The 26,391-nt window shown below is 42.4% G+C and overlaps 1 protein-coding gene across 1 annotated transcript in view; it reads right to left on the bottom strand.

Annotated features, from left to right (window-relative positions):
* Positions 1-26,391, bottom strand: part of PCSK5 (proprotein convertase subtilisin/kexin type 5) — a 457,705-nt gene that overhangs the window by 63,145 nt on the left and 368,169 nt on the right. Inside the window, 1 exon segment of the mRNA XM_043565357.1 lies at positions 24,866-24,934. Coding sequence (XP_043421292.1) covers positions 24,866-24,934 — 69 coding nt within the window.

Below are 26,391 nucleotides of genomic sequence, written 5' to 3'. Positions count from 1 at the left end.
GTCTTCAAAAACCGTTCCCTCGATCTGAGCATTTTGCCGCGTTTGGTGCTTTATTCACTGCTACACATTTTCTCTTCTGTGTTACTTGAGATCTTCTGTGGACTACTAGGTGTGCTTTGATGGCTCCTTCCTCTGTACTTCTGTGCTGTTATTTCTAACAGCTAATGGGGGGTTCTGCTCAGTCTCTGGAGTCAGGTGGTGGATTATACGGAACCTTTCCACTTCCTCCTCATTACACATACCATAGATCAGACGGGCTTTTCACAGTTAAAAAATGGAGTTTTGCTTCCTTTCGTGTTCTTTCTAAGCTCCTCCTCCTTCTCAAAAGTCAGCAGTCCCATTTGGGTTTTCATGAGTAACCCTTGGACCTCCTGACACAGTGATGAGTGGTGCACACAATTGCTAATCATTTGATGGCCTGAGGGATTCGGTGACCCTGTCTCCTGGGGTCCATACGCCCTTCTGAATACTGGGCTCGCATGGGAGTATTGGTGACTCCAAACATCATGCAACATAAGGAAGAAGGACCCGGGGCGCCTGGGTGGCGCAGCCGGTTAAGCGTCCGACTTCAACCAGGCCACGATCTCGCGGTCCGTGAGTTCGAGCCCCGCGTCCGGCTCTGGGCTGATGGCTCAGAGCCTGGAGCCTGTTTCCGATTCTGTGTCTCCCTCTCTCTCTGCCCCTCCCCCGTTCATGCTCTGTCTCTCTCTGTCCCAAAAATAAAAATAAAACGATGAAAAAAAAAAAAAAGAAAAAAAAAAAAAGGAAGAAGGACCCGGGAGTGCCTGTGGTCCAGAGCTCCTAGCTGGTTTGCCAGGAATGTTTTGTTGGCGAGCGCGATGTTGACCCATACTCTGTTTAAAGAGGTCAAACGACTTCTCGTGAAAGTCTGGATACTCGACGTTCTGCCTGAAACAGTTGAGGGTCTGAGCTGCAAAAGACTCCGAGGTGGTGTTCTCCTATGGGCCCGAGTCCCCAGCTGAACCACCTGATTCTGGTACCTGTCTGGCACCGGTAGGTGTTTGAATTGAGGACCCTTGACCTTGTTCAATTTCTGCCTCCTCCCCCATTTGTATAGATGTTGAGATCTAGATTTTCCAGTACCTGGCCAAAACCAAACAGTGATCAGTGAAAACTAAATCTAATTTGCTGACCACCAGCCTGGTGCGTTAAGTTCTTTGAAGCCGAAAACCATGTTTCTCTTTCTCCTACAGAATGGAGTACATGCTAAATACTCAGGAAGGGCTTTTTTTTTTTTTTTTTAACGCTTATTTATTTTTGAGACAGAGAGAGACAGAGCATGAACGGGGGAGGGTCAGAGAGAGGGAGACACAGAATCCGAAACAGGCTCCAGGCTCTGAGCTGTCCGCACAGAGCCCGACGCGGGGCTCGAACTCACGGACCTCGAGATCATGACCTGAGCCGAAGTTGGCCGCTCAACCGACTGAGCCACCCAGGCGCCCCAGGAAGGGCATTTTTAACGATGACCAAGAACTGTACAAACCCGCGCAGGTAAACGTCACACCAACTTTTGTCACTCGAGCTTTTTGAAAAATACTCTGTCATTTAGAATAAGAAGGGCATAATTTTTTCAGGTATAGAGCAACACACTACCAGGTGCAGAGTGTGCATATGTGTGTATGTGTGGGATGGGGCACACGAAGAAGGGAGAGGCTCTCAGAACACATTCCCCCAGAGTGGTAGCTTTTTAAGATGCTTCAAATGTAGTAGATTGACCTGAGGGCTCGAAGTTAAGAACAAGAGGAAAGAATATTAGAAGCAGTGCCGTGAGCACAACACTGATTTATCTAGAAGGTAGTGAAACATTAGACGAATTTTTATGTTCCTTGCCCCCCTCCCCAAATTAATAAACGGCACATGCCCTGGTCCCCAGCACAAAGGGGGTCTATCCGCCCCTCCATTCCCATGTTAGGACAGTGCCGTGCCTATGGTATAAAGGTGGGCACCCAAGCGTGTGTGTGTGTGTGTGTGTGTGTGTGTGTGTGTGTGTACGTACATACTCGTAAACGTGTATGTAGGTTTTGTGAGGACGGGGAATACATTACTGAACGAAAATACTCTTCCAATTTGTGCGAGCCCTTTGTCCCAGTAGCCATTCTCAGAACAACAATTAACGAACAAACCCTGGTTGTTTTGATGGTGCAGTAAATACGGTAAAAAGTTGGCCATGAAAGAGAACTCGGGCTGTGGTGATATTTAATCTAAACGATTCGGGGAGAAATGAAGCCGTTGCCATGATATAAATACAAGCTTAGCACCTGCCAGTGAGACAGGCTACCACTGAAACATTACGTCTTGGGGAGACAGGGTGGGGCGGGAGGAGGCTTGCAGGGCTCGAAATGCTCTACCCTAGTGCTTTCAATGGCCTTCACGCCACATTTGTGGTGACAAGAGAAAAGACTGCACGGAACAGCCAAACAGCCAGTCCCTGCAAAGCCACGCTCTCCCTCCTAATGAACCTCCTGTGACCGCTCGAACAGCATCCCGGTGGCACTTAGGTCTGAACACAGGCGAGATTTCGCAGTACGATGAAGTCCAGCACAATCACACAAAGTAGAAAGCAGGTTGACGATCATCTGCCAGATAGGGGGAGAGCTCTGTCCCATCATGAAATACCTTCGAATGGCTGTCTGTCTAGTTTGATCCTTTGGGTAATGACTGGCTACGTCTTCTCCCTATTTCACGTTCTATGGGCCTGATTGTTCCGGGAAGCTCTTCTGTTTTTCTTCCCCATGGCGGAGGAACACCCCAGGACTAGTTCGCCGGGTTCGCGCAGAGTAAGAGCTCCGTTTCATAGAGGCTGGGCCTTTTACAGTCAGCTGAGATTCCGCTCTCAGATGCTGCAAAGATTCTGTCTCCAAGGCCATTCTTCCTGCCATTTTACAGCCCTCCAGGGGCCTCCATTCATATTGGCAGGTGATAAGCTATTTTCAAGGCACGGGTAATCATAGTAATTCAGCGTTTTTCCTTATTAGCCCCTCTGAATGGGGAAAGCGCGTGGAAAAGCTGTTCATCTGTGCTGTTTCTTTTCTGTAGGTTTAGCGCTTTTGTGCTCCAGATGGGCCCTGTGGTGAGTCCAAAGGGACTCAGTGAAAGAGGGTCTACCAATTTTTCTAATGGTCACAAATTACACGGATGAGACTGCTCAGCATTTCTGTCTTCGCTTTGGGAGAAGCCACCAACCTGCTAGGAGAGCCATCGTCATTTTCATCTCCGGCTCTTGAGGCGCTACTGACCGAGACATTATCGAATGATCGATGGACACGTGGGTGTCCGAGCGTGCGGGTGTTCGTTGCTGGCGATGAGGCAATTTTCCAAAGCGTTGGCACATTTTGGAAATCTCTAGTATTTTCTAAAAATTTTGGCACGGATGGTGGGGGGACTGACTTGACCACAGAAAGCTCAAAAGCTCATATACTTTGGTTACGCGAGTGGAAGGGAATGAGATTCAGTTTCTAGAAAAACACCGCTGCAGACATCAGCGTTCTTTAGCACCGCATAAAAGGTGAAAGGGCTTCTTTTGCAATGAGAATTAAAGAGTCACACAGTTAGGAACATTCGGAGACACCTGTGATTTAGCAAGCCACCACGATCCCTCCTTTGGACCCATTATTGTCAATTATGTCTGCATGTAAGTACATGCAATTACTTTGTACAATAGACTATTTACTTCATTCGTCTAACATTTTTGCTGACAGCTTTGCCTCCCTTTTGAGGAAATATGTTTATTTAGCCTGCAACATGAATTATTTCTTTGCACTCTGCTAGCATTCCAGTCTAAGAACTATTATGTCCGAAAGTGGTGTATTATTTGAAAATTGTACTTTCTTTGACCAGGACTTATGGTTGATAACACCTAAAGGGAAGTTTGAGGAGATGTTCGGTCTTCAGCGAATTTTAGAAGCTATGCATTCTAATGTCTGAAAAAAATGGGCGGTCATGATAAGATAGGTTCAGACGGGATGACAACTCAGAAGGAAACACGTGGCTTTGAGTGGGTACTCTGTGCTCACAATTCCTTCTCTTTACTGGATTGCAAACTTGGCTGGTTTTCGTCTTAGCATTTTATTGGGTGATAACTTCAATACTGACAAGTATTGATAGTTTCAAACTTATAGAAGAAAGATTGATAACTTCAAACTTACGGAAAAGTTGCAAGAATAAATCCTCGTACCCTTTACTCACATTCACTATTCACTTTTCACCCCATTTGTGTAGAATTTGCTCACTTGCTCTCATTCTGTTTATGTTTTAAATTTTGAATTTTTTTTTTTTTGGAATCATTCAAAGTAAGATACATACTCCGTGGCTTTTTACCCCTAAATATCTCAGTGCCTATTTCCTAAGAATAAGTACATCCTTTTGTATAATCCCAGGGCAGACATCGACTTCTGGAAATTTAATGTTAATAAATACCTTTATGTAATCTGCTCTCAATATTCCATTTTTTTCCCCAATTGACTCAATTCTAGGATCACGTATTGCATGTAGACCCCTTGTCTGGTTAGTCGTCTCTAATCTGGAACAACTCCTTGGCTGTTTTTTGTCTTTTGTGACACTGACATTTTAAAAAGGCAACATGTCCTTTTTTTATAGCGTGTTTCTCCTTTGGCATTTGCTTGATATTTCTTTTTGTTTACATTCAGGTTAAGCGTTCCGGGCCAAACTCCTGCATAGGTCATGTGGTGTCCTTTTCAAGGTATCCTGTCCCAAAGTATCTCCTATCCAGCTGTCCCTCTTTAGTGAGTCTGATTTGCACTGTGGGTTTTGTCTCTCGGCAAATTTCTTCTCACTTAAGTCCGGCACAATACTGAGCCCATGAAGCTGGTGAACAGTTCCCTAAGACAACTAAAAGGAAGCTTTTCTAGAAGAGACAGGAAGAAGAGTTTCAGAATTTAGAGCTCAGCATCAAGGCATAAAGAGATTTTTGAGATTATAAAACAGTATTAATAATTATGCCATTAATGTTGTTCATAAGAAATTCTGGCATTTGTATTTTGTATTCTGGCATATGCATTTTATTATTATTATTATTATTTTTTAATGTGTATTCATTTTTGAGAGTGAGAGAGCCAGAGCGTTAGCAGGGGAGGGGCAGAGAGAGAGGGAGACCCAGAATCCGAAGCAGACTCCAGGCTCCGAGCTGTCAGCACAGAGCCCGACATGGGGCTCGGACCCACGAACCGTGAGATCATGACCTGAGCCAAAGTCGGACGCTCAACCGACGGAGCCACCCAGGCGCCCCTTCATTCCGTCTTTTAAATAGTGTAGCAGTTTTCTATGGCTGTTGTAACAAATTACCAAATTTAGTAGCCTAAAACATTACAGATTTACTATTCTACAGTTCTGTGGGTCAGAAGTCCACTGTGGGTCTCGCTGGGCTAAAATCAGAGTCGCCCCAAGGCTGGGTTCCTTTCCGGGGGCTCTAGCAGAAGAGTGGTTTCTTTTGGTCACTTGAGTTATTGGCGGAATTCAGTTCCTTATGGTTGTAGGACTGAGATCCACGTCCCAGCTGGCCATCCAGTGAAGGTTGTACTTGGCTTTTTGATGCCACCTGTATTCACTTTGGGGGAGGGAGCCTAAAACTAGCAACGACGGGCCTCTCCTCTCTCCTCTCTCTCCTTTCATGTCCTGAGCATCTACACGGGGTGGGCAGAATTATAGGCGCTGTGATGCAAGAATAAATATGACAAAGTGTCTGCCTGCACAGAAGTTGCGTTTCAGCGAAGGAAGAAATGTAGCAAGTTTCAAAAGGAAATAAAAAATCAAAATGTCAGATCATTGTATGTGATCTGCCAGAATTAAACTAAGGTGATTGATACGTGTGTGTGTGTGTGTGTGTGTGTGTGTGTGTGTGTGTAGGGGGTGGGAGGTCAGGGGAGGAGGGAGAAGTGAAGGAGGGACACAGAGCGGGAGAGAGACAGAGATGCTTTCTCTGGATTGAGCACCGAGGAGAAGCTTCTTAGAGGTGAGATTTGAACAGAGATGTGATGTTGGAAGCCCCCACGTTAAGTTAACAGCTTGAGAAGAGCACTTCAGGTGAAGGCGAGTGCAGGGTCTAGGAGCAGGAACGGGCTAGAAGCAATCCAGACCAGGGTCCTCCTGTGTAGCTGGAGAGTAAGGTCCAGTGATGACGTCAGAGATGTGGAGAAGATTAAATTAGTAAGGCCCTTTGGACTGAAGCCCACATCTGTCCGTCGTCAAGCATTATGTACCAGTTCTAGCTGGAGTTACAGAGTTCTCAAGCGAAGGGTCGCTGGTTTCTTGGCAGAGCAAAAGCATAATGCCCCCGTCAGATGACGTATTTGTTCATTGAACAGGGTTCTGATGCTTTCCCCCAGTTACTTGCGCAATTCCCAAGTGGCCCATCCCACTGATGCACAATAGGACCGTTGGACAATGGCTTTGGGTAACTCTTATCAGCCATGCATACCATGGTAAAGTTAAGCTGTAACTGACTTCATGGTTCTGATTTGCATTTTAACATTCAGCGGGGTAATTACTATACCTAGTCCCAAGGAATAATTGACAGATTTTATGTTTGAAACCTCAGTAGGTCAAACCTCCCATTTGTAAAACTTTTCAGTTGCTCCTTTGTCAAGCACATAAAACGAATTTACTTCCGATCTGAGACCTTGTATGCCAAATTTTTATAGCCTTAAATATAGTATTTTATCACTACTATAAATGGTTCTTGACTTACCTCCCACAGACCCATCAGTGCTAAAGGCAAGAGGCCTCCCTAATTCACTTGTTTCAATTCATAGAAGATTTCTAAGTGGAAGCCAGGTCATTTGGATAATATTTCAAATGTACAGCTGCATTCTACTAAACATAATAAATCTGCAATTTTACAATTGGCCCGGGTGGCTAGCATGACTGGACTAGGCTTTCCAATAAGCATTCCTTCCAAATAACCTCCTTTTTCTTTCAGGATTCACCTTCGGATCTCACCCAAAGGCTCAATGCCATCACTGAAACGTTGGGGACATAGTAATATGGAGATCACAGTTTAGGTTGATTTAGTTTTCTAACGGAACATCCAGGTTTCCAGCAATTATTTTAGGGCATAACGTTCTATCATGATGGTAAATCAAGCTGTCAGCTCTTCCTGGTCCAAATTAGAGGTTGGAGAGATTGAGAAAGTTTTCTGCTCTAATGTCACACTCTTTGTACCTCCAGATTTATGTATGTTACCCCTCTGGAGGCAATGCTTACCCTCGGATTTGCTTGTACCGGTGATCTCTTTGAATGGGGTGGGGGTCCCTTCAGGCAGAAATGCTCCTCTCCAAGTGCCCTCATGGACCTCCCTATCCCTGGTCACCCTGGGTAGACGTTGCTACATTGCCTGCCCGGTTCACGCAAAACATTATTCTCATGTATCACCTAGTGTTGGATAGTTTATAGAGAGTCCGAACACGGTTCTATGGAAGAGGTTTGCAAAAAAAAAAAAAAAGAAGAAGTTGGCTGCTACAGATGGCCATGGGCACAGCTGGGAGGAAAAAAGGCTTGATTGACCTGGTAACATCACCAGTGGGAACATGACTAGTGTTTGGAGAGGTCAGCCTGGATGCCCCCTGCCTTCTCATACTTTGACTTCGGGTCCTTGGCCAAGGGCTGGTAAATGAGGCATGGCCCTGCCCAGACCCTGTCCCTGAGCCCACTGCCTCCTCCAGCACGCTGTGCTGTTTGGTCCCCATGCTGCTGCTCACGCCCTGGGCTGGCCCATGGTGCTGGAAGCTGAGCTGAAGGCTGTCGGTAGGGCTGCGGCCAAGGTTCCTCTGGTGGGAGTTGCAGGGAGACTTCATGGAAAGGATGAGTCTGGACTTGTACCAAATTACACTCCCGTTGACTTTTGGAAGGCTGGAATTTCAGACTCTGGAGGTGCGGAGGCAATTTACTGACATTCGCTGTTGGCCTCACTCTTAGTTGGAGACTTGCCTTCTGAGCAGCTGGGTATCAATATGCCGATGCTCCTGCCTCCCCCACACTCGGCTTCTCTCTATTCTGGTGTCTGTTCTGTGGCTCCAGTCAAGTTTTTTCTCCTCAACCAGCGGAGCTTGAAGTTCTTCCTACCATCTGGTGGAGGGCTGTGGAATGGCTGTGTGCCAGTGGCATAGGGGGATGGGGCATTGGGGTGAAATGAGGACACCTAACCACACGCGCGAAGGCCACGTGTTCACTGGGTGCTACCCGGTGATAGGCACTATGCCCAGTGTTTGTGGCACAGGGGCACGCAGGTTAGGTGCGTGGCCTCAGATGGGCCAACGGGACTCTTGATAGTGGCATTTGTGATAAGAAAGCAAGTCAAATTTTATGTTGGTAGTAATAATAGAGCCTCTTGGTTTCGTTCTCTGGAAGAGCTTGAGTTAGGATTATCTTTTAGTTTTCATTATAATATCTAGAGCCATCTTAGAAAGTAGAAGGCAGGCAACTTATGGATGGTTTCCTTCGTAAAACAGGATGGAATTAAGAAACCAAAGTGGGTAGGACTTGGTCCAAAGATTTTCACGGTGTTTAGGGGAAGGACGGAAATAGATGCTAAGATCTGAGTCCATTTTCTACAATTTCACAAATCCGGTAAGACCCAAACACGCGAAGTTCCAGTTATTAACTGCTGATCTGACTTTTACTTTTGTTTTGAACGTAATAGACGGTAAACGGGGCTCTTGGCTACTGAGGGGTTTTAGAAACCTCAGGAATGTTTCACCCAAAGACAGTAATTTGGCCACACGTTTCTAGTTTGTTCTTCTTAAACATGCAAGAGAGACACATTCTTTTTGGTTTCTAGATACCTCTGTTCAGGTGAGATCCATTCCACCCGCTCAGCTGCCCCTGCACCCCCCCCAGTCCCTGGAAATTTAATGCTACAAGCCCCACGTTGCTCTCATCTGGACACCTCTGCCCCATATATTGTGCTTAGCCACACTCTGCTTTTGTTGCACTAGGTTTGTTTTGGAAGTGCTTGGCTCAGTTCTCTTTGTGCAAGCATACGTGATCCAGAAAGCCTTGGCTTGCAGCTTAACTGTGCAGGTCAGTTACACAACAAGTAGGAAGAATTTTGATGATCCCCGGCTCTGAGGGAAAACAGCGTAATAACACCAAGACCCAAGATGATGAGCTCATTGCTCTAGAATTGAACTTAGAATACCTCGCCGCTAGTTTCTTTTCCCCCGTAACCGTAAGAATGTGCACTTGAGCATAGGACGAGGAGCAAAAGGAAACTTCAGGGGGCACGGCCAAAGAGCACAGGAGGAGAACCAAGAATGAAATGAATATGGCGGGTTGACCTCTCCGTGACTGTCGTTCATAGTCTTTAGGAAAATGGTGTATGTGTGCGGTCTACTCTTGAAAAAGAGCAAATGTTTGGCTATTCTTTGGATTTGGAGCCACGTGGTCCTAAGTTTGAGTTTGGCTCTAAAACTCGCCGGATCTGTGACTTTGGGCAAGTCACATAAACTCTCTGGGTCCTGCTGCTCCCATCTGTAAAATGGGGAGAAGGATTTCAAACCGAGAGGATCGTATGCAGGATAAGATATCATGCCTGCAAAGTGCCTACCTAGCTGAGCACCTAGCATGAAGTTGACAATAAGTTATTATCACGACAATATATCTGCCTCTGCTTCAGCTCCCGTTCTCAACACAGTATTCTAAACATGTTCAAATTATGTGTTTCTATGCCCATCTTAATCGGTGGTTTGTATGCCCATCTTAATCAGCTCTGATTGCATATTAGGATCATGTGGGGAGTTTTCAAAAGACAAGGATGCCCGAGACTTCCCCCAGACCAATGCAATCGGCAACACGGCAACACGGGGAGTGGGTCCCAGCATTGCATTTTACGTCTCCCCAGGCAGTTCAAATGCGCATCTAGGGCTGAAAACCACTGGCCTTCTCCATTTACATGTGAGCCCTTTGAGAGCAGAGAACGTGGTTTAGTCTCTTTCATGTCCCCATCTTAGCCTGATGTCGATGCTCGGTAAACATGTCCTGGACTCAGTTTACAACAATGAAAGGAAATGGCCCAAATCCCCAACTCTGGGCTCATATGGACACCTTTCTCGGGCAGCAGATCAAAGCAAGGGCACCAGCATTTTGTTATTCTCACAACAGGGATTTGAAAGAGTGGGGTAAAGAAAGGTCAGGGTCCTTTCAGCTGACAGTTCACCACCCACTGACCGCATGCCATTTATCACCAGTCCTATTTTCGACTCGTCAGTAGCCGAGGGATCAGAGAAGAGAAAGCAGACTACTTGGGGAGACTCTATCACTTAGAAAAGAAATAGCGACTTCTTCAGAAGAATTCCTTTGGTAGAAGGGGCAGGTCAGACGCTTGCCACGGGAAGATAATAGGCCAGAGGGGCAGAAGAGAGAAATCAGTAAAACACAGCGGGCACTTGTTTGGGACCCTCTCACGTACACTCATGTGACGCGAGACCTGGGCACATACCAGTAGCAGTCCCAGTCATGACAGTGCTGAGAATGTCATTAGGGTGTTCACAATATTAGTTTCTCTCTCTCTCTCTCTCTCTGTTTTTCTGCAGGCACGTGGCAAGATTGCATTTCCCCATCCTGTGACCTCAGGCATGACCACGTGACTTGCTTTGGCCAACATCAACGTGAGCAGGAGTTACAAGTGTCGCATCGTGGGGAAAGCTTTAAGACCCAGTGTGCTTTCTTTTGCCTTGACATGGTAAGGCATGCTCCATCAACCTGGGCGCTGGGTTGAGGACCACGAAGACCAGAATTCTCATCTGACCCATGATGGGGATGTAGCATGAATGAGAGAAAAATCTTTGAGTTCTTGAGATGCGGGGGGTCCTTTGTTATCAGGGCACAACCCTGCCTGTCCTAGGGCATACACATGACACAGAGCTTCTAAGGCCACTACGCTTCCTCTGTGAAAACAGTAAACAGAGTTACACACAGCTTGCGTAGGACTGACCAACTCCTCTGTTACTTCCCGTGTGCATAAAACTGGTCCAGTTTCAGCATTTCCTTAATCCTCAGTTTCTCTATCTGTAAAAATATTTGGATTGTAGATGTGAGAACACATCATCTACATGAAGTGTTTAGCAGCGTGTGGTGCACGGTGATGCTTGGTAAATATTAAGTTATACATAAAGGTCCCTCTTATTTGTGGAATCAACTGAAACAAATAATGGGGCAGCGGGAAGCACAAAACTATGCAATAAATATTTGCCAAGTGAATTAATAACGAAAGCCAGGATGAGTAAGTGGCCGTGACATTGCAAAATCTCTGCAAATTCTCCCAACACTGGGTTCTTTTGTTAAGGTTTTGTTTTTTCCAAACCCCATCTTTGAAATGAGGTATCATGTAGAAAATGAAGGGAGAAGGAGGCTCTAAAAATAAAAACAACCAGTTTATATATATTTTTTAAAGACCTCACTGATGGAGCTCGCCCGGTTCTCTTTTCTTCAACACATGGGTGACAGTGCATTTAGATTCTAATCCTTCTTCTGCGGCTGCCTTGTGTTTGGCCTTTTAAAGAAGAGGCATCCTGGGGGGCGCCTGGGTGGCGCAGTCGGTTAAGCGTCCGACTTCAGCCAGGTCACGATCTCGCGGTCCGGGAGTTCGAGCCCCGCGTCGGGCTCTGGGCTGATGGCTCAGAGCCTGGAGCCTGTTTCCGATTCTGTGTCTCCCTCTCTCTCTGCCCCTCCCCAGTTCGTGCTCTGTCTCTCTCTGTCCCAAAAATAAATAAACGTTGAAAAAAAAAATTTTAAAAAAAAAAAAAAAAAAAAAAAAAAGAAGAGGCATCCTGAGCTGTCCATGGAGGTGACGTAGGTAATCACCTCGGTCATGCCCTAAGGTGGGCTGGCCAGTGAGTGATGCACTGGGTCCCCGGAAAAAAGTTCCTTTATGAATGTTGATTTCCGCTCTAACAGTCAGAAACTTTTTTCCAATTGAAAGATGCCAGGCTAGGGGCACCTGGGTGGCTCCGTCGGTTGGGCGTCTGACTTCGGCTCAGGTCATGATCTCACGGTCCGTGGGTTCGAGCCCCGCGTCGGGCTCTGGGCTGACGGCTCAGAGCCCGGAGCCTGTTTCCGATTCTGTGTCTCCCTCTCTCTCTGACCCTCCCCTGTTCATGCTCTGTCTCTCTCTGTCTCAAAACTAAATAAACATTAAAAAAAAAAAAAAGATGCCAGGCTAGTGAGAATTTTATTCCCCAGTGCCTTTGGTGTGGCAGGTACCCAAACTACTTGATACTGGTTTTTATTCCCCCCCTGAAAGTTTTGGAAAAGGTCCAATGAGAGATCTGGGTACCAGTGAAATAAACAGAGATCTGGGATCATAATATCCGACTTGAAAAAGTCTGTATATTTGCTCCATCGGAAAATTCAAATGTGACCTTCTTGTCTCGGAGGTTCATTTCTTCTCTGAATGAGGTCTCTCTCCTTGACAGAAAGAGACCGTAGCAAGGGTCAGTGCAACTCGAACTGAATATGGGACAGGGTGGTGAGAGCTCACCTCGTGTTCATGTGGAGGACAGAGGGTTATGGAGCCACTTTCTCAGAGAGCAAAGGAGATCCTGTCGAGGTGCTTCGAACTGCAGAGATAAAGGGCAGTCGGGGAACCCAGAGCTCCCTGGGAGCATGCTTATCTATCTACTCTGCTTCTGTTGTGGTTTCCCTTGTCTGCTCGGCCCAGTGTCAGAGCATTCCTGAGGTAGGTCCTCAAGGCTGACAGCTTCGGGTGAACAATGACCCCAAATGAATTTGCATGGCTATTATAGACAGTTTCGCTGTTTGCCTGGTGAATTCAGTTATGTCACCGGACTCAAAGCTGTAGCCCGATGAAGTACAACGGTTATAGTGTGTAGAACAGAGGAAAGGGGCAGGAAGTAAGGTTTTCTTTTATTCCATAAAGCACGGTGCTCTTTTCTCTAGAACTAGAAGGGACGAGCATTTGGTGATGTGGATGAAATAGTGGTCAAACACATGGGTTTTGGCCTTGGGCTTTGCAGAATCCATTCCTGGTTTTAGTAGTAGCAGCTCCGTGACTTTATACGAGTTGCTTGACTGTTCTAAGCCTAATTTCTGCATCAGCAAAATGTGAACAACAATGACATCTGCTTCTCGGACTCAAATGAGGTATTACACTTCAGGAACTTAGGATAGCACCTGGAACATTGGTTAAGTGTTCAGTAAATGCTAAAACAGGTTACTGGTATAGTTTATGCCATGTTGAGACAGGAAGGAGGGAGGTTAAGAGGTTTACCCGAACATTGTACTTTTTAATTGAAGTCAAATTTATTGAAATATTTTCAGTCTACCATTTGCCTTTTTTAGGAGTACAGTTCTATGAAATTTTGACAAATGCATCAAGCATCAAGATATAGGACATTTCTAATACCCCAAATAATTGCCTCGTGCAATGTGGTGATTATTACTATTATTTTATTTTAAGGATTTATTTATTTATTTTGAGAGAGAGAGAGAGAGAGAGAGAGAATCCCAAGTGGGCTGTGCACTGACACATCGGGCAGAACCCGATGCAGGCCTGGAACTCCTGAACTGCGAGATCATGACCTTAACCAAAATCAAGAGTCAGATACTTAACCGATTGAGCCACCCAGGCGCACTGGCATGGCTATTATTAACTGAAGTCCATAATGTATTCCGATTCCCTTAGTTTTTACCTCATTTCTTTTTCTGTCTCAGGATGCCATACAGCATATAGCTGTCATGTCTCCTTAGGCTTCTCTAGACCATGACAGTTTCTCAGACTTGTTTGATGACCTTGACAGATTTGAGGAGTACCGATCAGGTATTTGACAAAATACCTCTCTTGGGATGTGTCGTGTTTTTCTCATGATCAGACTGGGGTTCTCGGGTGGGAAACCACAGCGGTAAAGTGCCATTCTCATCACACCATATCAAGGGGATGCGCCCCCAGTGTGATATAACACTGTTGCTGTCGACCTGATCGCCTGGATGAGGGAATGCTTGTCCGGTATGTCCACGATCGAGTTCTGTCCCCTCCTCTCTTCCATACTGTGCTCTTGGAAGGAAGTTGCTATGTGCAGCCTACACTTATGGGGTAGGGGGTTATGGTCCACTTCCTGGAGGGAGGAGTGCTAAATAAGTTACTTGGAATTACTTATTTATTCAACCCTTTATTTGTTTTGATCGATAGAAACTCGTGAATTTTTGTTTTGTACTTTGGATTATAAACGAATACTATTTTAATTATTACTCAAATTGTTCCTACTTTGGCTCTTAGGAAGTCTTTCAGTTCTTCCCTGCGTCCCTTTGATATACCCCCAGCGCTGTGATGGCTTTTGTTTTTGTGTTTGGAGCATTTCCGTGCTTTCTGCCGCTGCAAGATGCCGCAGGCCCGTCTTGTATGTTTCCCGGCCAGTCCCAGAAACAGCCAGTTCTCCAGGGAGACTTGGTGTCTTTTTTCTTGGAGATTGGTATTAGAAATCAAGATCTGGACCCACTGTGTGCTTATTGCTAGTCAGGTGTCACTGCTTCTAGGCCCCCTCAGCTGATAGCTTGAAGCACTTGTTTCCTCCAACTTAAAAAATATATATTTTTTAAGTTACAGGATGGCTGAAATAGTGAGGCGAACAACTTTGTATGCTTTAGCTAGATCCCTTTTCCTTCCTGAACCATTTGATTATTTATTTATTTATTTATTTATTATGTTTATTTATTTGAGAGAGAGAGAGAGAGAGAGAGAGAGAGAGAATCCCAAGCAGGCTGTGCACTGTCAGCACAGAAGCTGACGTGGGGCTTGAACTCATGAACTGTGAGATTATGACCTGAGCCGAAATCAAGAAACCAATCATTGAGCCACCCAGGCGCCCCTCCCTGAACCATTTGAAAATAAGTTGTAGACATCATGACATTTCGTCCCTTAAATACTTCATCAGCCATCTCCTAAACGAAACACCCGGTTCTATTTAGTACAACAAAATTGCCACATCTGAGGAAATATTAACTCAATATTATCCGATTATTTTCACATATTCTTAATTGTTCCCAAAATATATTTTTTAAAACTTTTAAAATCCAGTCTGTAATAAATATTTGCACATTTCCTTAGTTGTTTCATCTCTTTGGTCTCTGGATTAACCCCCTTTTTGTTTTGTTCTTTGTTGTTGTTCTACTGAATTTCGTTGTTGTTGTTGTTGTTGTTGTTTCCTTTAGGCGTGTGGGTCAGTTGTCTTACAGCTATCCCACGTTCTAGATTTATCTTATAGTGATCTTCAGGCTAAATAAGGGTTTCTCAATCTCAGCATTAACCTTTTTTAGATAAGATAATTCTTTGTTGTTGGGGGCAGCCCTGTATATTACAGAATGTTTTAAGGCCTCCTGAAGCTTTGCTCCCCAGATTCAAATAACGATAGCCCCGTCATGACAACCAAAAATGTCTCAGAACTTTGGCAAATGTCCCTAGGGTCGTAGTCACCTCCGGTCGGGAATCATTGGTCTAGACCCTTGTCAGGGGTAGTAGGTAACGTTGTATACTTGTTCATGTGTCATAGCAGGACACACACGGCATCATGTTGTATGGAATGTATAATGCCAAATGTAGTAGTTTAGTTACTACTTAGAGTGGAAGTCAGGAAATCAACTGATTGAGCTACCCAGGCTCAAAGTTAAGTTGGTAGCCAGCAGACCCCCTCCTTGTAAGGAACTGTAGAAGTGCTTTGGGTCCGTTCAGTGATCAGCTTTTCACCGAATGACTTTGGCATCCACTGAAGACTCTCTTTTGAGTCAGTACACTAAGGGATGTAAAATGATAAATTTCTATTTCTTCCCTTGTATATGTAGCAGCTGAAACTTCTGTAGAGGGCCTTCCCCTTTATTTTCCCTCCTTCTGCTTTTCTCTCTTCTTTAAATATCATTACTGATGCATGGATTATTTTTAATTAATTCAGTTGTGATTCTTTATCATCTATATGTTTGGATTATCAAATCATCCCAAATTGGCCAGTGGGAATCGTTCACGCTAATTACTGTGTCCTTTCCTAGGAACGGGTAAACCGCCTACACGATTCAAAGGAAAACTGGGTAAAAAAGACGTATCGAGAGGCGTTTCACTCCCATCTCCTTTACCTCTTTCTGTCTAGGTCACAGTTTTCATTAGTTTTCTGCCGAGTCTCTGTGTATTTCTCATTCCAAAACAAGTAAACAATGTGTATAAACACACATGTATATTTGATTTCACCATCCTTTCTAACCCAGAAGTTAGTATACTGTGTATGGTTTTATTTTTTAATTTTTCAGGTTTTTTGCCCCTTGCCCTCTACCTAACGGTATTTCAGGAAATCGCTACCAGTTCGCAAAGATCTCCTTTGCCCTTTTGAGGGCTACGCAGCCCTCCACTGTGTGTGTGCACCTTACTTTATTCAACCCGTCTTCCGCGAATGAGCCTTGAGGATGTTTGAGAGAGCTTACCACCCCAGATAAGGCCACAAAGAATAACATCGTGAATGTGCTCTCTGGGATGTGTGTCCTCGGGAAATTCCGGAAGAGACGTCATAGGGTAAGGATAAATGCATATGTAAATGTGTTATCTATCACTACATTTCCCTCGGTAGTGCTTGCACCATTCCGCCATTCTACCAGTAATAGAGAAGAATGTTTGTCTTCCCACAGCCGTGCCTGCGCAGTGCACCGTAAGCTTTTGAATTTTTGCCACTCTGATGGGTGAGAGATGGTCTGTCGTGATAGTTTTAATTTGCATTTCCCATGCAACGAACGAGGCTAAGCATCTCTTCTTATGTGTGAGGGCCATTTGCTGAACACGATTTTTAAAACCTGGCTCCTTCTTCATTATTTCCTGGCTGTTACCTGAGATCCAGCTCCTGTTCCTTCATACTTGGATTTCTGGAATAATCTTCTAGCTGATTTCTCTGCCAACTGCCATTCTCCCTTTCAATTATCCTGAACACAGGCAACACAGTTACCAAGCTCATCTTCTGAAAACACTTCTCCAAAACATTCTCCCTCTCTCTCTCTCTCTCTCTCTCTCTCTCCCTTTTAAAGAACTTTCAATGATTCCTTTTTAGCCACAGAATAGCTTAAACTCATTAGTCCAGAATTCAAGATATGGTTTTCCACCACTTCTCTAAACTTCTTTTTGTTTGTTCTCCTATATTTACTTAACAGTACTCCCCCCTTATCTGTGGGCTATATGTTCCAAGACCCCCGTGGATGCCTGAAACCACGGATAGAACCAAACACTATACATCCTATGTTTTTTTCCTATATGTATATGCCTATGATAAAGCTTAGTTTATAAATTAGGCACAGTGAGTGGTTAACAACACCAACAATAAAATAGAATAATTATAACAATATATTGTAATAAAAGGTATGTGAATGTGGTCTCTCTCTCTCTCTCTCAAAAATATTTTATTGTACTGTTCTCCCTCTTCTTGTAATGATAAAATGCTACGGGATACGATGAAGGGAGGCGAATGACAAAGGCATCGTGACATAGCGTTAGGCTACACCTGACCTTCTGACAGTATGTCCAAAGGTGGATCATCTGCTTCTGGAACTCAGTTGACTGTGAAAAACTGAAACTGTGACGAGTGAATCCGTGGATAAAGGGGGACTAAACCGTATTCCCTCTGCAACCTTGGTACTCTCGGTGTCCTAAAATCCCCAGCAAAAATTCTTCCCTCCAGACCTTTCTTCCTGCTGTTTTCCGGCTTGAAAGCCCCTCCGTAATGCTGCTCTGCCTTCTCATCTGTCTAAATTCCATGCACTTTCTAAGTGTTAGCCTCTCGGAAGCCTTGTTGACCACTTCAGTGCCCAGAGCTTCCCTCCTTCTCTAAATTCTTTTGCTGCAAATGCTTGTCCCCTCCTTTGGCACTTAATTTATATGAGCTTTATCTTTCTAAAAATGTTTATTATTTAAGAATAGTTGATATCCAAGGTTATATTAGTTCAGGAGCACAGCCTGGTGATTTAACACTTCTGTACATTACACGATGTGTGATGGCAGAGGGTTAGTTACCATCTGTCACCGTACGATGTTATTATAATATTGTTGACGATATTCCCTGTGCTGTACTTTCTGTCTCTGTGACTTATTGGTTGTATAGCTGGACGTTTATACTTCTTAATCCCCTTCACCTGTTTTTCCCACTCTCCACTCCCCTCCTCTCTGGCAACCAGCAAGTTGTTCTCTGTATGAGTCTGTTTCTGTTTTGCTTTTTAGATTCCACATACAAGTAAAATCATATGGTATTTGTCTGTCTCTATTATTTTTTCACTTAGTGCGGTACCCTCTAGGTCCGTCTATGTTGTCTCAAGTGACAAGAGCTCAATTTTTTTATGGCCGAATAATCTTCCAGTGTGTGTGTGTGTGTGTGTGTGTGTATGTGTGTGTGTGTGTGTGTACCACTTCTTTGCCCACGCATCTACTGATGGACATGGGTTGCTTCCATATTTTGGTTATTGTAGATAATGCTGTAATAAACAGAGGGGTGCATATATCTTTATAAATCAGTGTTTTCATCTTTTTCGGATAAATACTCAGTATTGGAATTACTGGATCATATGGTAGTTCTGTTTGTAATTTTTTGAGGAAACACTCTACTGTTTTCCACAGTGGCTATACCAATGTATAGTCCTACCAACAGTGCACAAGGGTTCCTTTTTCTCCACATCTTCACGAATATTGTTGATTGTAGCCATTCTGACAGGTGTAAAGTGATATCTCATTGTAGTTTTGATATGCACATCGTTAATAATTAGCAATGTTGAGCATTGTTTCAGTATCTGTTTGCCATCTGTATGTCTTCTTTAGAAAAATGTTTATTCATGTCCTCTGCCCGTTTTTTAATTGGATTGTTTGGATTTTTTTTTTTTTTTTTTGGTGTTGAGTTGTATAAGTTCTTTATATATTTTGAGTATTAACACTTTATTGGCTACGTATGATTTGCAAATATTGTCTCCCATTCAGTAGGTTGCCTTTTTGTTTTGTTGATGGTTGCCTCTGCTGGGCAAAATGTTTTGTATTTTGGTGTAATGCCAACAGTTTATTTCTGTCTTTATTCCCCGTGCCCGAGGAGATCTATCCATAAATATTTTGCTAAGGCTAGTGCCAAAAAAGACTACTGCCTATTTTTTAGGAGTTTTATAGTTTCAGATCTTTAATCCATTAAAAAATGTTTTAAATGTTTATTTTTGAGAGAGAGAGAGAGAGAGTGGAGGAGGGACAGAGAGAGAGGGAGACACAGAATCCGAAGCAGGCTCCAGGCCCTGAGCCGTCAGCAGTGAGCCCGATGTGGGGCTTGAACTCACGAGTCACAAGATCCTGACCTGAGCCGAAGTCGGACGCTTAACTGACTGACCCACCCAGGTGCCCCTCTTTAACCCATTTTGAGTTTATTTTTGTGTATGGTGTAAGAAAGTGGTCCATTCTTTTGCATGTAGCTGTCCAGTTCTCCTAGCACCATTTGTTGAAGAGAATCTTCCCCATTGTACATTTTTGCCTCCTTTGTCGCAGATTAATTGACCATATAGGTGACAGTTTCTTTTTGGGTCCTCTATTCTGTTATGTTGATCTGTGTCTATTTTTGTACTTGTGCCATCTTGTTTTGATTATTATAGCTTTGTAGTATATCTTGAAATCAGGAAGCATGATACCTCCAGCTTTGTTTTTTCTCATGATTGCTTTGGCTATTTGTGTTCTTTTGTGGTTCTACACAAATTTTAGGATTATTTGTTTTAGTTTTATTAAAAATGCTATTGGCATTTTGGTAGGGATTGTACTGAATCAGTAAGTTATTTTGGGTAGTATGGGTGTTTTAACAATGTTAATTTCTCCAGTCCAAGAGCATGAAATGTCTTTCCATTTTTTTGTGTTGTCTTCATTTTATTTAATCACTGTCTTATAGTTTTCAGAGTATAGGTCTTTCATCATTTTGATTAATTTATTCCTAGGTATTTTATTTTTTTGCATTTGTAAATGAGATTGTTTTCTTAATTTATCTTTCTGCGACTTTGTTATTAGTGTACAGAAATGCAACATTTTTCTGTATATTGATTTTATATGCTACAAATGTACTGAATTCATTTATTCTATTAGTTTTTCTGATGGAATCTTTAGAGTTTTGTATGTATAGTATCATGTTGCCTACAAATAGTGACAGTGTTACTTCATTTCTGATTTGGATGCCTTTTATTTCTTTTTCTTGTCTGATTGCTGAGGCTAGGATTTCCAATACTGTGTTGAATAAAAGTAATGAGAGTGGATATTTTTGTCTTGTTCCTGATCTTAGAGGAAAAGCTTTCAGTTTTCACCATTGAGTATAATACTAGCCATAGGTTTTTCATAGAAGACCTTTATAATGTTGAGGTATGTTCCCCCTAAATCCGTTCTATCGAGAGGTTTTATCACGAATGGATGTTGAATTTTGTCAAATGCTTTTTCTGCATTTATTGAGATGATTATGTTTTTTAATCTTTCATTTTGTGAATATGTATCAAGTTGACTGATTTATGAATATTGAACTACTCTTGTATCCTCAGAATAAGTCCTAACTGATCATGGGAAATGATCCTTTGAAAATATTGTTGAGCTCAGCTTGCTATTATTTTGTTGAGGATTTTTGTATCTATATTCATCAGGGATATTGGCCTGTAGTTTCCTTCCTTCCTTCCTTCCTTCCTTCCTTCCTTCCTTCCTCTCTCTCTCTCTCCCTTTCTTCTTCTTCTTCTTCTTTTTCTTCTCCTCCTCCTCCTCCTCCTCCTCCTCCTAGTGTCTTGTCTGGTTTTGTTATCAGGGTGATGCTGGCTTCATAGGATGAATTTGGAAGCATTCCTTCCTCTTCTATTTTTAGAACACTTTGATCCTATGGCCTTTTTCTTTTATTACAAGTACTTAAAAATTTTAAATTTGTGTATATTTTTCCCCAAGAGTAGGGACTAAAGCCATTTAAATGAGAAAAAATGAATGGCTTTTTATTACCTACTTCTAAGCCAAGATAAAGGCACGTCGACATCTATTTTATTGACAAGGTAAGGAAGTGAACAGATAGTAGCAATTTTGATTAAATTGATTAATAAGTCAGTGGTGTTGTAAGTAGAGGCCCCAAATCTTATTTTATAATCAGGTGTCGCCTATTGCTATATCTCCAAATTAAAACAACACCAAAAAAGGCACCTCAAAGCATCAAGTAAAAATGACTCCATTTACTTATTCTCTCAATTAACGAAGAAATGTAATTTAGAAAACTTTGATTTATCTTAGTTACAATTTCCATTCAAGATACCAGCTAGGAAGAGAAAGAATTTTGCGTCCAATCATTTTGGAACAAGAAGATATTATATAAAATGCTGTCTGTTTGTTTTCAGCCTAATAAAGAGGAGAAATCTAAGAGAGAACAGACTGGTGATTGCCAGAGGTAAAGGGTGAAGGATGTCCAAAGGAACAAAAGTTTACTTCTAAAATGAATAAATCCTGGGAATATAATGTGTAGCATGATGGCTATAGTTAATAATACTGCATTGTATATGTGAAAGGTGCTAAGACAGTAGATTATAAAAGTTCTCATCACAAGAAAAAATAAGTCTGTAACTCTAAAGTGACAGATGTAAACTAGACTTCTTGTGATGATCACAGTGGCTATAAATATTGAATCAGTACTTGAATCATTACACCTGAAACTAATGTAATTTTTGATGTCAGTTATATCTCAATAAAAAAGAAGAGAAATCTAACCCCATAATAATAAAAACACCCTCGTTCCATCCTAGAATAGCAAATTCAATATTTTCTTCAAAATACAACAGCCACTTTTTGGTCACGTTTCCTTTTCTCTCCTCTTTCTGGTAAGTCTTCGGAATGATAAACAACTCCACCCAGGAACTAGACAAGATTGGAGTCAGTCTGGAATTTGAGTTCTTTTTCGTTGGGTATAAAAAATCTTACTCTCTAGTTGCGCTAAATATCTGGAAAGGAATAAAAAGCCCAGAAAAAAAATCCACTATTTCCAACAACTAATCATTACATGGTGTAGAGAAAATGTCTCAAAGTGACTGATTTCACTTTTCTCTAACTCTTCTAGAGGTTGTCTGGCTCTGGTTCAAAGATGAATCTACATTATTAAAATGGAAGAAAGTGGAGTTTTCTCTAAAGGATGATATCCTGTCTCACAAGAAGAATCTGAGGAAAATCTATGGTACGTTATTCGTATCTTTTAAAATTTATATTTGCATTTTATTAAAATTATGAAATTTTATGGTTTACTAACCATGTCCTCTTCAGATCTCCCTAATGGTTCTAATATTTTATGAAAAGCTATTTATTTCTGCATTGTGTGATTTATTTTCCCTTCTTGGCCCATAAACAAAGTTTGAATGGAGAAAACATCATATCTAGATCCCTGGGTGTCTTGAACCGCACATCTCCCCTCTAAGTCCCAGCAACTCTCAAATTCAATTCAACAAATATTATACATTTATTATATCCTAGGCCCTGCTGCTAGTTCTTTTGGTAGCACAGTGTATAAGTCATTGAGCTTATTCTAAGCAGTTTAGCGTCGAGGCAGAAAAATGTGTATGCACCAAATATCACGCAGATCAGCTGTAAAGAGTATTATCGTTGGTTTGCAAATAGGAGGAGGAAAGAAAAGAGAATGAACTCAACTGCAGAGAGCAACAGAGACCCCAGAAAGTGACAGCTGACCTCGGCCAGGACAGTCTAAAAATACACAAAGGCCAACATATAGAAACTTTATACATTAAGAGACATTTTCTAATTTAAAATGAGAAATTAGCACTCCTGTGATTCCCACTGAACAGTGTAGCTCTCTCTATTCTGGTAGGTTGCCTTGTAAAAGACTTGGTTCAAGGTATGTCGCTTGTAACAGCCAGAGGGGGCCTTGTAGTGGGATCACAGCCGTTGTCAGCTTTCAATTCCCAGTATTCCAGTGAGCCCTCAACATTGTCGACAAAGTTTCTTAAAGGAGTGAATGAACTAAATATTTCAGTAGTACACTGCGGAGGGAGTGAAACGTTCTAATTTATCTCTTCTTACAAGTTGATTCTTTTGGATTTTGAGGCCCCAGATAGCCTAGGTCTGGTACAGCTTTTATTTTTTCCCAGGGGCTACACTTGGTCCCCTCTGTAGCCAGATCAGCTAAGGGAAGAGTGGGCGCAGCGTGTATCCTTAGTGATCACGGTTGTCATTGTTTCCAAGTTTTGAGATTTTACAGAGAGGCAGACACACACCCACACCCACCCACCCACATACACACCCCTTTCCGTGATACACAAAGATGCTAGCTAGCATGGGCACACAACATACAGTAATAGCAAAGGTTGAAATGGAGATCACAAAAGTTAGCTGGGATGTGAAACCTGATGAGACGATATGGTCTGAAGTAGGCAAAATGTGAAATCAAGACAGTCAAGACATTTGTCCTGGCTCCCTGCAAGAAAGTCCGCCTCCTATCACTTCACAAGGTATGCTGGAATTTTCTTATCTTTTCAACTTTAGTACTTTTATTACTTACGTTTAGGTCTATGTGTGCTTCCCAGAAAATTAGCGTTTTACCCTTAGATGGCTGATAAGCCTCTAAATGGAGCCCCTTCCTAAGTGTGATTTTCATTCTTATGTTTTATTTTCCAAAGCATATGCCCCATTTCACAGTGGCAGGTAATGGCAGGATGGTATTCAAGGTCCTAAAAACTCTGTTTGGTAGTTACAGATATTATAGAAAATACATAATTTCCATTTAAGGTGGAAAGAATCCATGACAGTCATCAGATAAATGATAATTCATGTATAGTATTTAAGAATTCAAGGACATCTATTAGGGAAAAACCAATAAAAATTCTACTTAATCCTGCCACAGTCTGACCCCTTGCAACCTCATGAGTGTTTGACGAAGCCTTGGCTTCACCAGGCAGCTTATTAGAAACGTAATTCTCAGGCCCTACCTAGACCTGTGAATCAGAATTTGCATTTTAACAAATCCCCCATGGGATCTGTGTGCACATTAAAGTTTTAGAAGCAGACGTTAACCAATCATAGAGCTTCAGGGAAATTCCATGAATAGAAATTACTCCATCAATCTTTAATTTAGGTTGGGTTTCCTTTCAAAGATCTACAGACCCAGATGTTAATTATTTTCAGTGACTTGACTAAGTTTACATTAAGATACATGCTTGGAATTTGGCGCCCTCCCTATATTTAATTTTACACCCAATCCAACGATTCTGTGTGGTGTAGACTCCCTCTCCTCCTTTCCACTGGAGAACCAGGTATGCATGGGGAGAAAGGGATCAGTGATTTGAATTAGGGAAGTATACGGAAGACTGACAACTGTTTGTTGTACGGTGGGGATTTTAACTCGCTGTCACCATATTGCTTTCTTCTCAAAGGACTGTCTTAGGCTTCAACCAATAGAGTCATTCTGCAAAGGAAAATCCCTATACTCCTGACAAGTTTTTGTGAATCACATGCCAAGTGAGTTAAATTAATTAGGCATTTCTTTGCTTCAGTTCCTTTCTCCCACCATTGTTTCACTCCATATTTGTGACCTTAAGAAGCTAAGGAGAGGTCACGTCCTATGCAACTGGAAATATGGTTGCGGATGTCCCCCACTAGATAGCTAACAACCAGAGGAAAAGATGCCTGTCCTTTCCTAAACTTGGGTTTCGTTAAGATAAGTGACCTCTCCTTTGCCTCAAAAGGGAACATGTCTTGCAGTGACCCTGTCTCATGGGAGTGAGCCTGCTTAGTGGGCATTGATGGTGACATTGGTGATAACAATGAGGATGTGTGGGGAAAAAGAAAAAAAATGCTATATTAACTCTTTAGGCAAAAAAAAACCAAGTGGCATACCCAAGTTGCATCCCAGGCAACCTTCTTCACAAGGCACACACTCTCCATAGTCTGGGTCTTGGACTTCACCTGTACAAGAAGAGGGAAAAACACGATTCACTTTAGTGTGGAGAAACGTTAATTGCTGTGAAAATATATTGGTGTGTAGCTTATTTTCTGCCCCTTCTCTTTTCTCAGCGACAAAAAACTGTGATTCTTTTAGCTGTTTCTTTTAGTTTTTACCTCCAAATTTCTAAGTAACGTGATTATGATGCTGCCTTGTGAGTTTATTCTTAGGCACTACCTGTAGTAGTAAAGACTAGCTTTCTTTCGCCAATACTCCAACAAACACAGACATACGTTCCATCCTCCCAAGTTACAGATTTTGCTAGATTAATACTCAGCATTTATATTATGATTATACTATTACTGTTCACGTTCTGATGACATTGAGGTTCTTTTTTTTTTAAATTTTTTAACATTTATTTATTTTTTGAGAGACAGAGCATGAGCGGGGGAGGGGCAGAAAGAGAAGGAGACACAGAATCTGAAGAAGGCTCCAGGCTCTGAGCAGGCAGCACAGAGCCCCACGCTAACGCTGAGATCATGACCTGAGCTGAAGTCGGATGCTTAACTGACTGAGCCACCCAGCTGCCCCAACATTAAGGTTCTTGCACACCTTTTTGTTTTCTCTTGTGCTCATATCTGTCTGGCTTCTTTATTTGTTTTCTCAATATCTGTCCTTGATGTGTCCTCAACTGTACCCTAAGTAGAAATCTTCCCGCTATCGCATTAGTATCTTTTTCACCATCGTCCTGAAGATTCCTTTCATCCTCCTCCTTTGGATGAATTTTCTGGACCTTATATTTTCTTATTTCTTGTCCTATATTTTTGGTGGAATACACCCTCTACAAATCATTTTCCCAAGAAAGGATGGATGCATGGGAGGTAAAGTTTTCGAAAATTTGCGCGATTGAAAATAATGTTTTTTTATGCCCTCACATGTGACTCATGGCTTGACCGAATTTAGGCTTTAAAAGAGAAATACTTTCTTTTCTCAGAAGTTTAAAGTTTTTGTTCCATTTTTATGTTTCAGTTTCCAGGATCGTTGAGAAGTTCAATGCCATTCTGATAGCCAATCCTTTTTTGTATGATCTCCTTTATTTTCCCCTAGAAGTTTTCAAGATTTTCCTCTTGCAGAAAAAAAAAAAAAAAAATCTCAGATTTCCAGATTCTTACAATCACGTGTCTTGGTGTGTGTCCTTTTAAAATCCATTATATGCTGAACACGCAGAGGGCTTGTTCAATCCGGAAATTCATGTCCTTCCGTTCTGGGATTTTTCGGAATTAGTTCTTCGTTAATGTTCTCTCTCCTGTTTCTGCTGTTTACTCTGAAAAGCCTATATTATTTGTTTGGTTTTTTTTGTTTCTTTCAAGTTTTTATTTAAATTCTAATTAGTTAACATGTAGTGTAATATTGGTTTCTGGAGGAGAATTTAGTGATTCATCACTTATATCTAACACCCAGTGCTCATCACAACCAATGG

Source organism: Prionailurus bengalensis, chromosome D4 (assembly GCF_016509475.1).
Source record: "Prionailurus bengalensis isolate Pbe53 chromosome D4, Fcat_Pben_1.1_paternal_pri, whole genome shotgun sequence".
NCBI lineage: Eukaryota > Metazoa > Chordata > Mammalia > Carnivora > Felidae > Prionailurus > Prionailurus bengalensis.
This window is presented reverse-complemented; position numbering and strand designations above follow the sequence as displayed.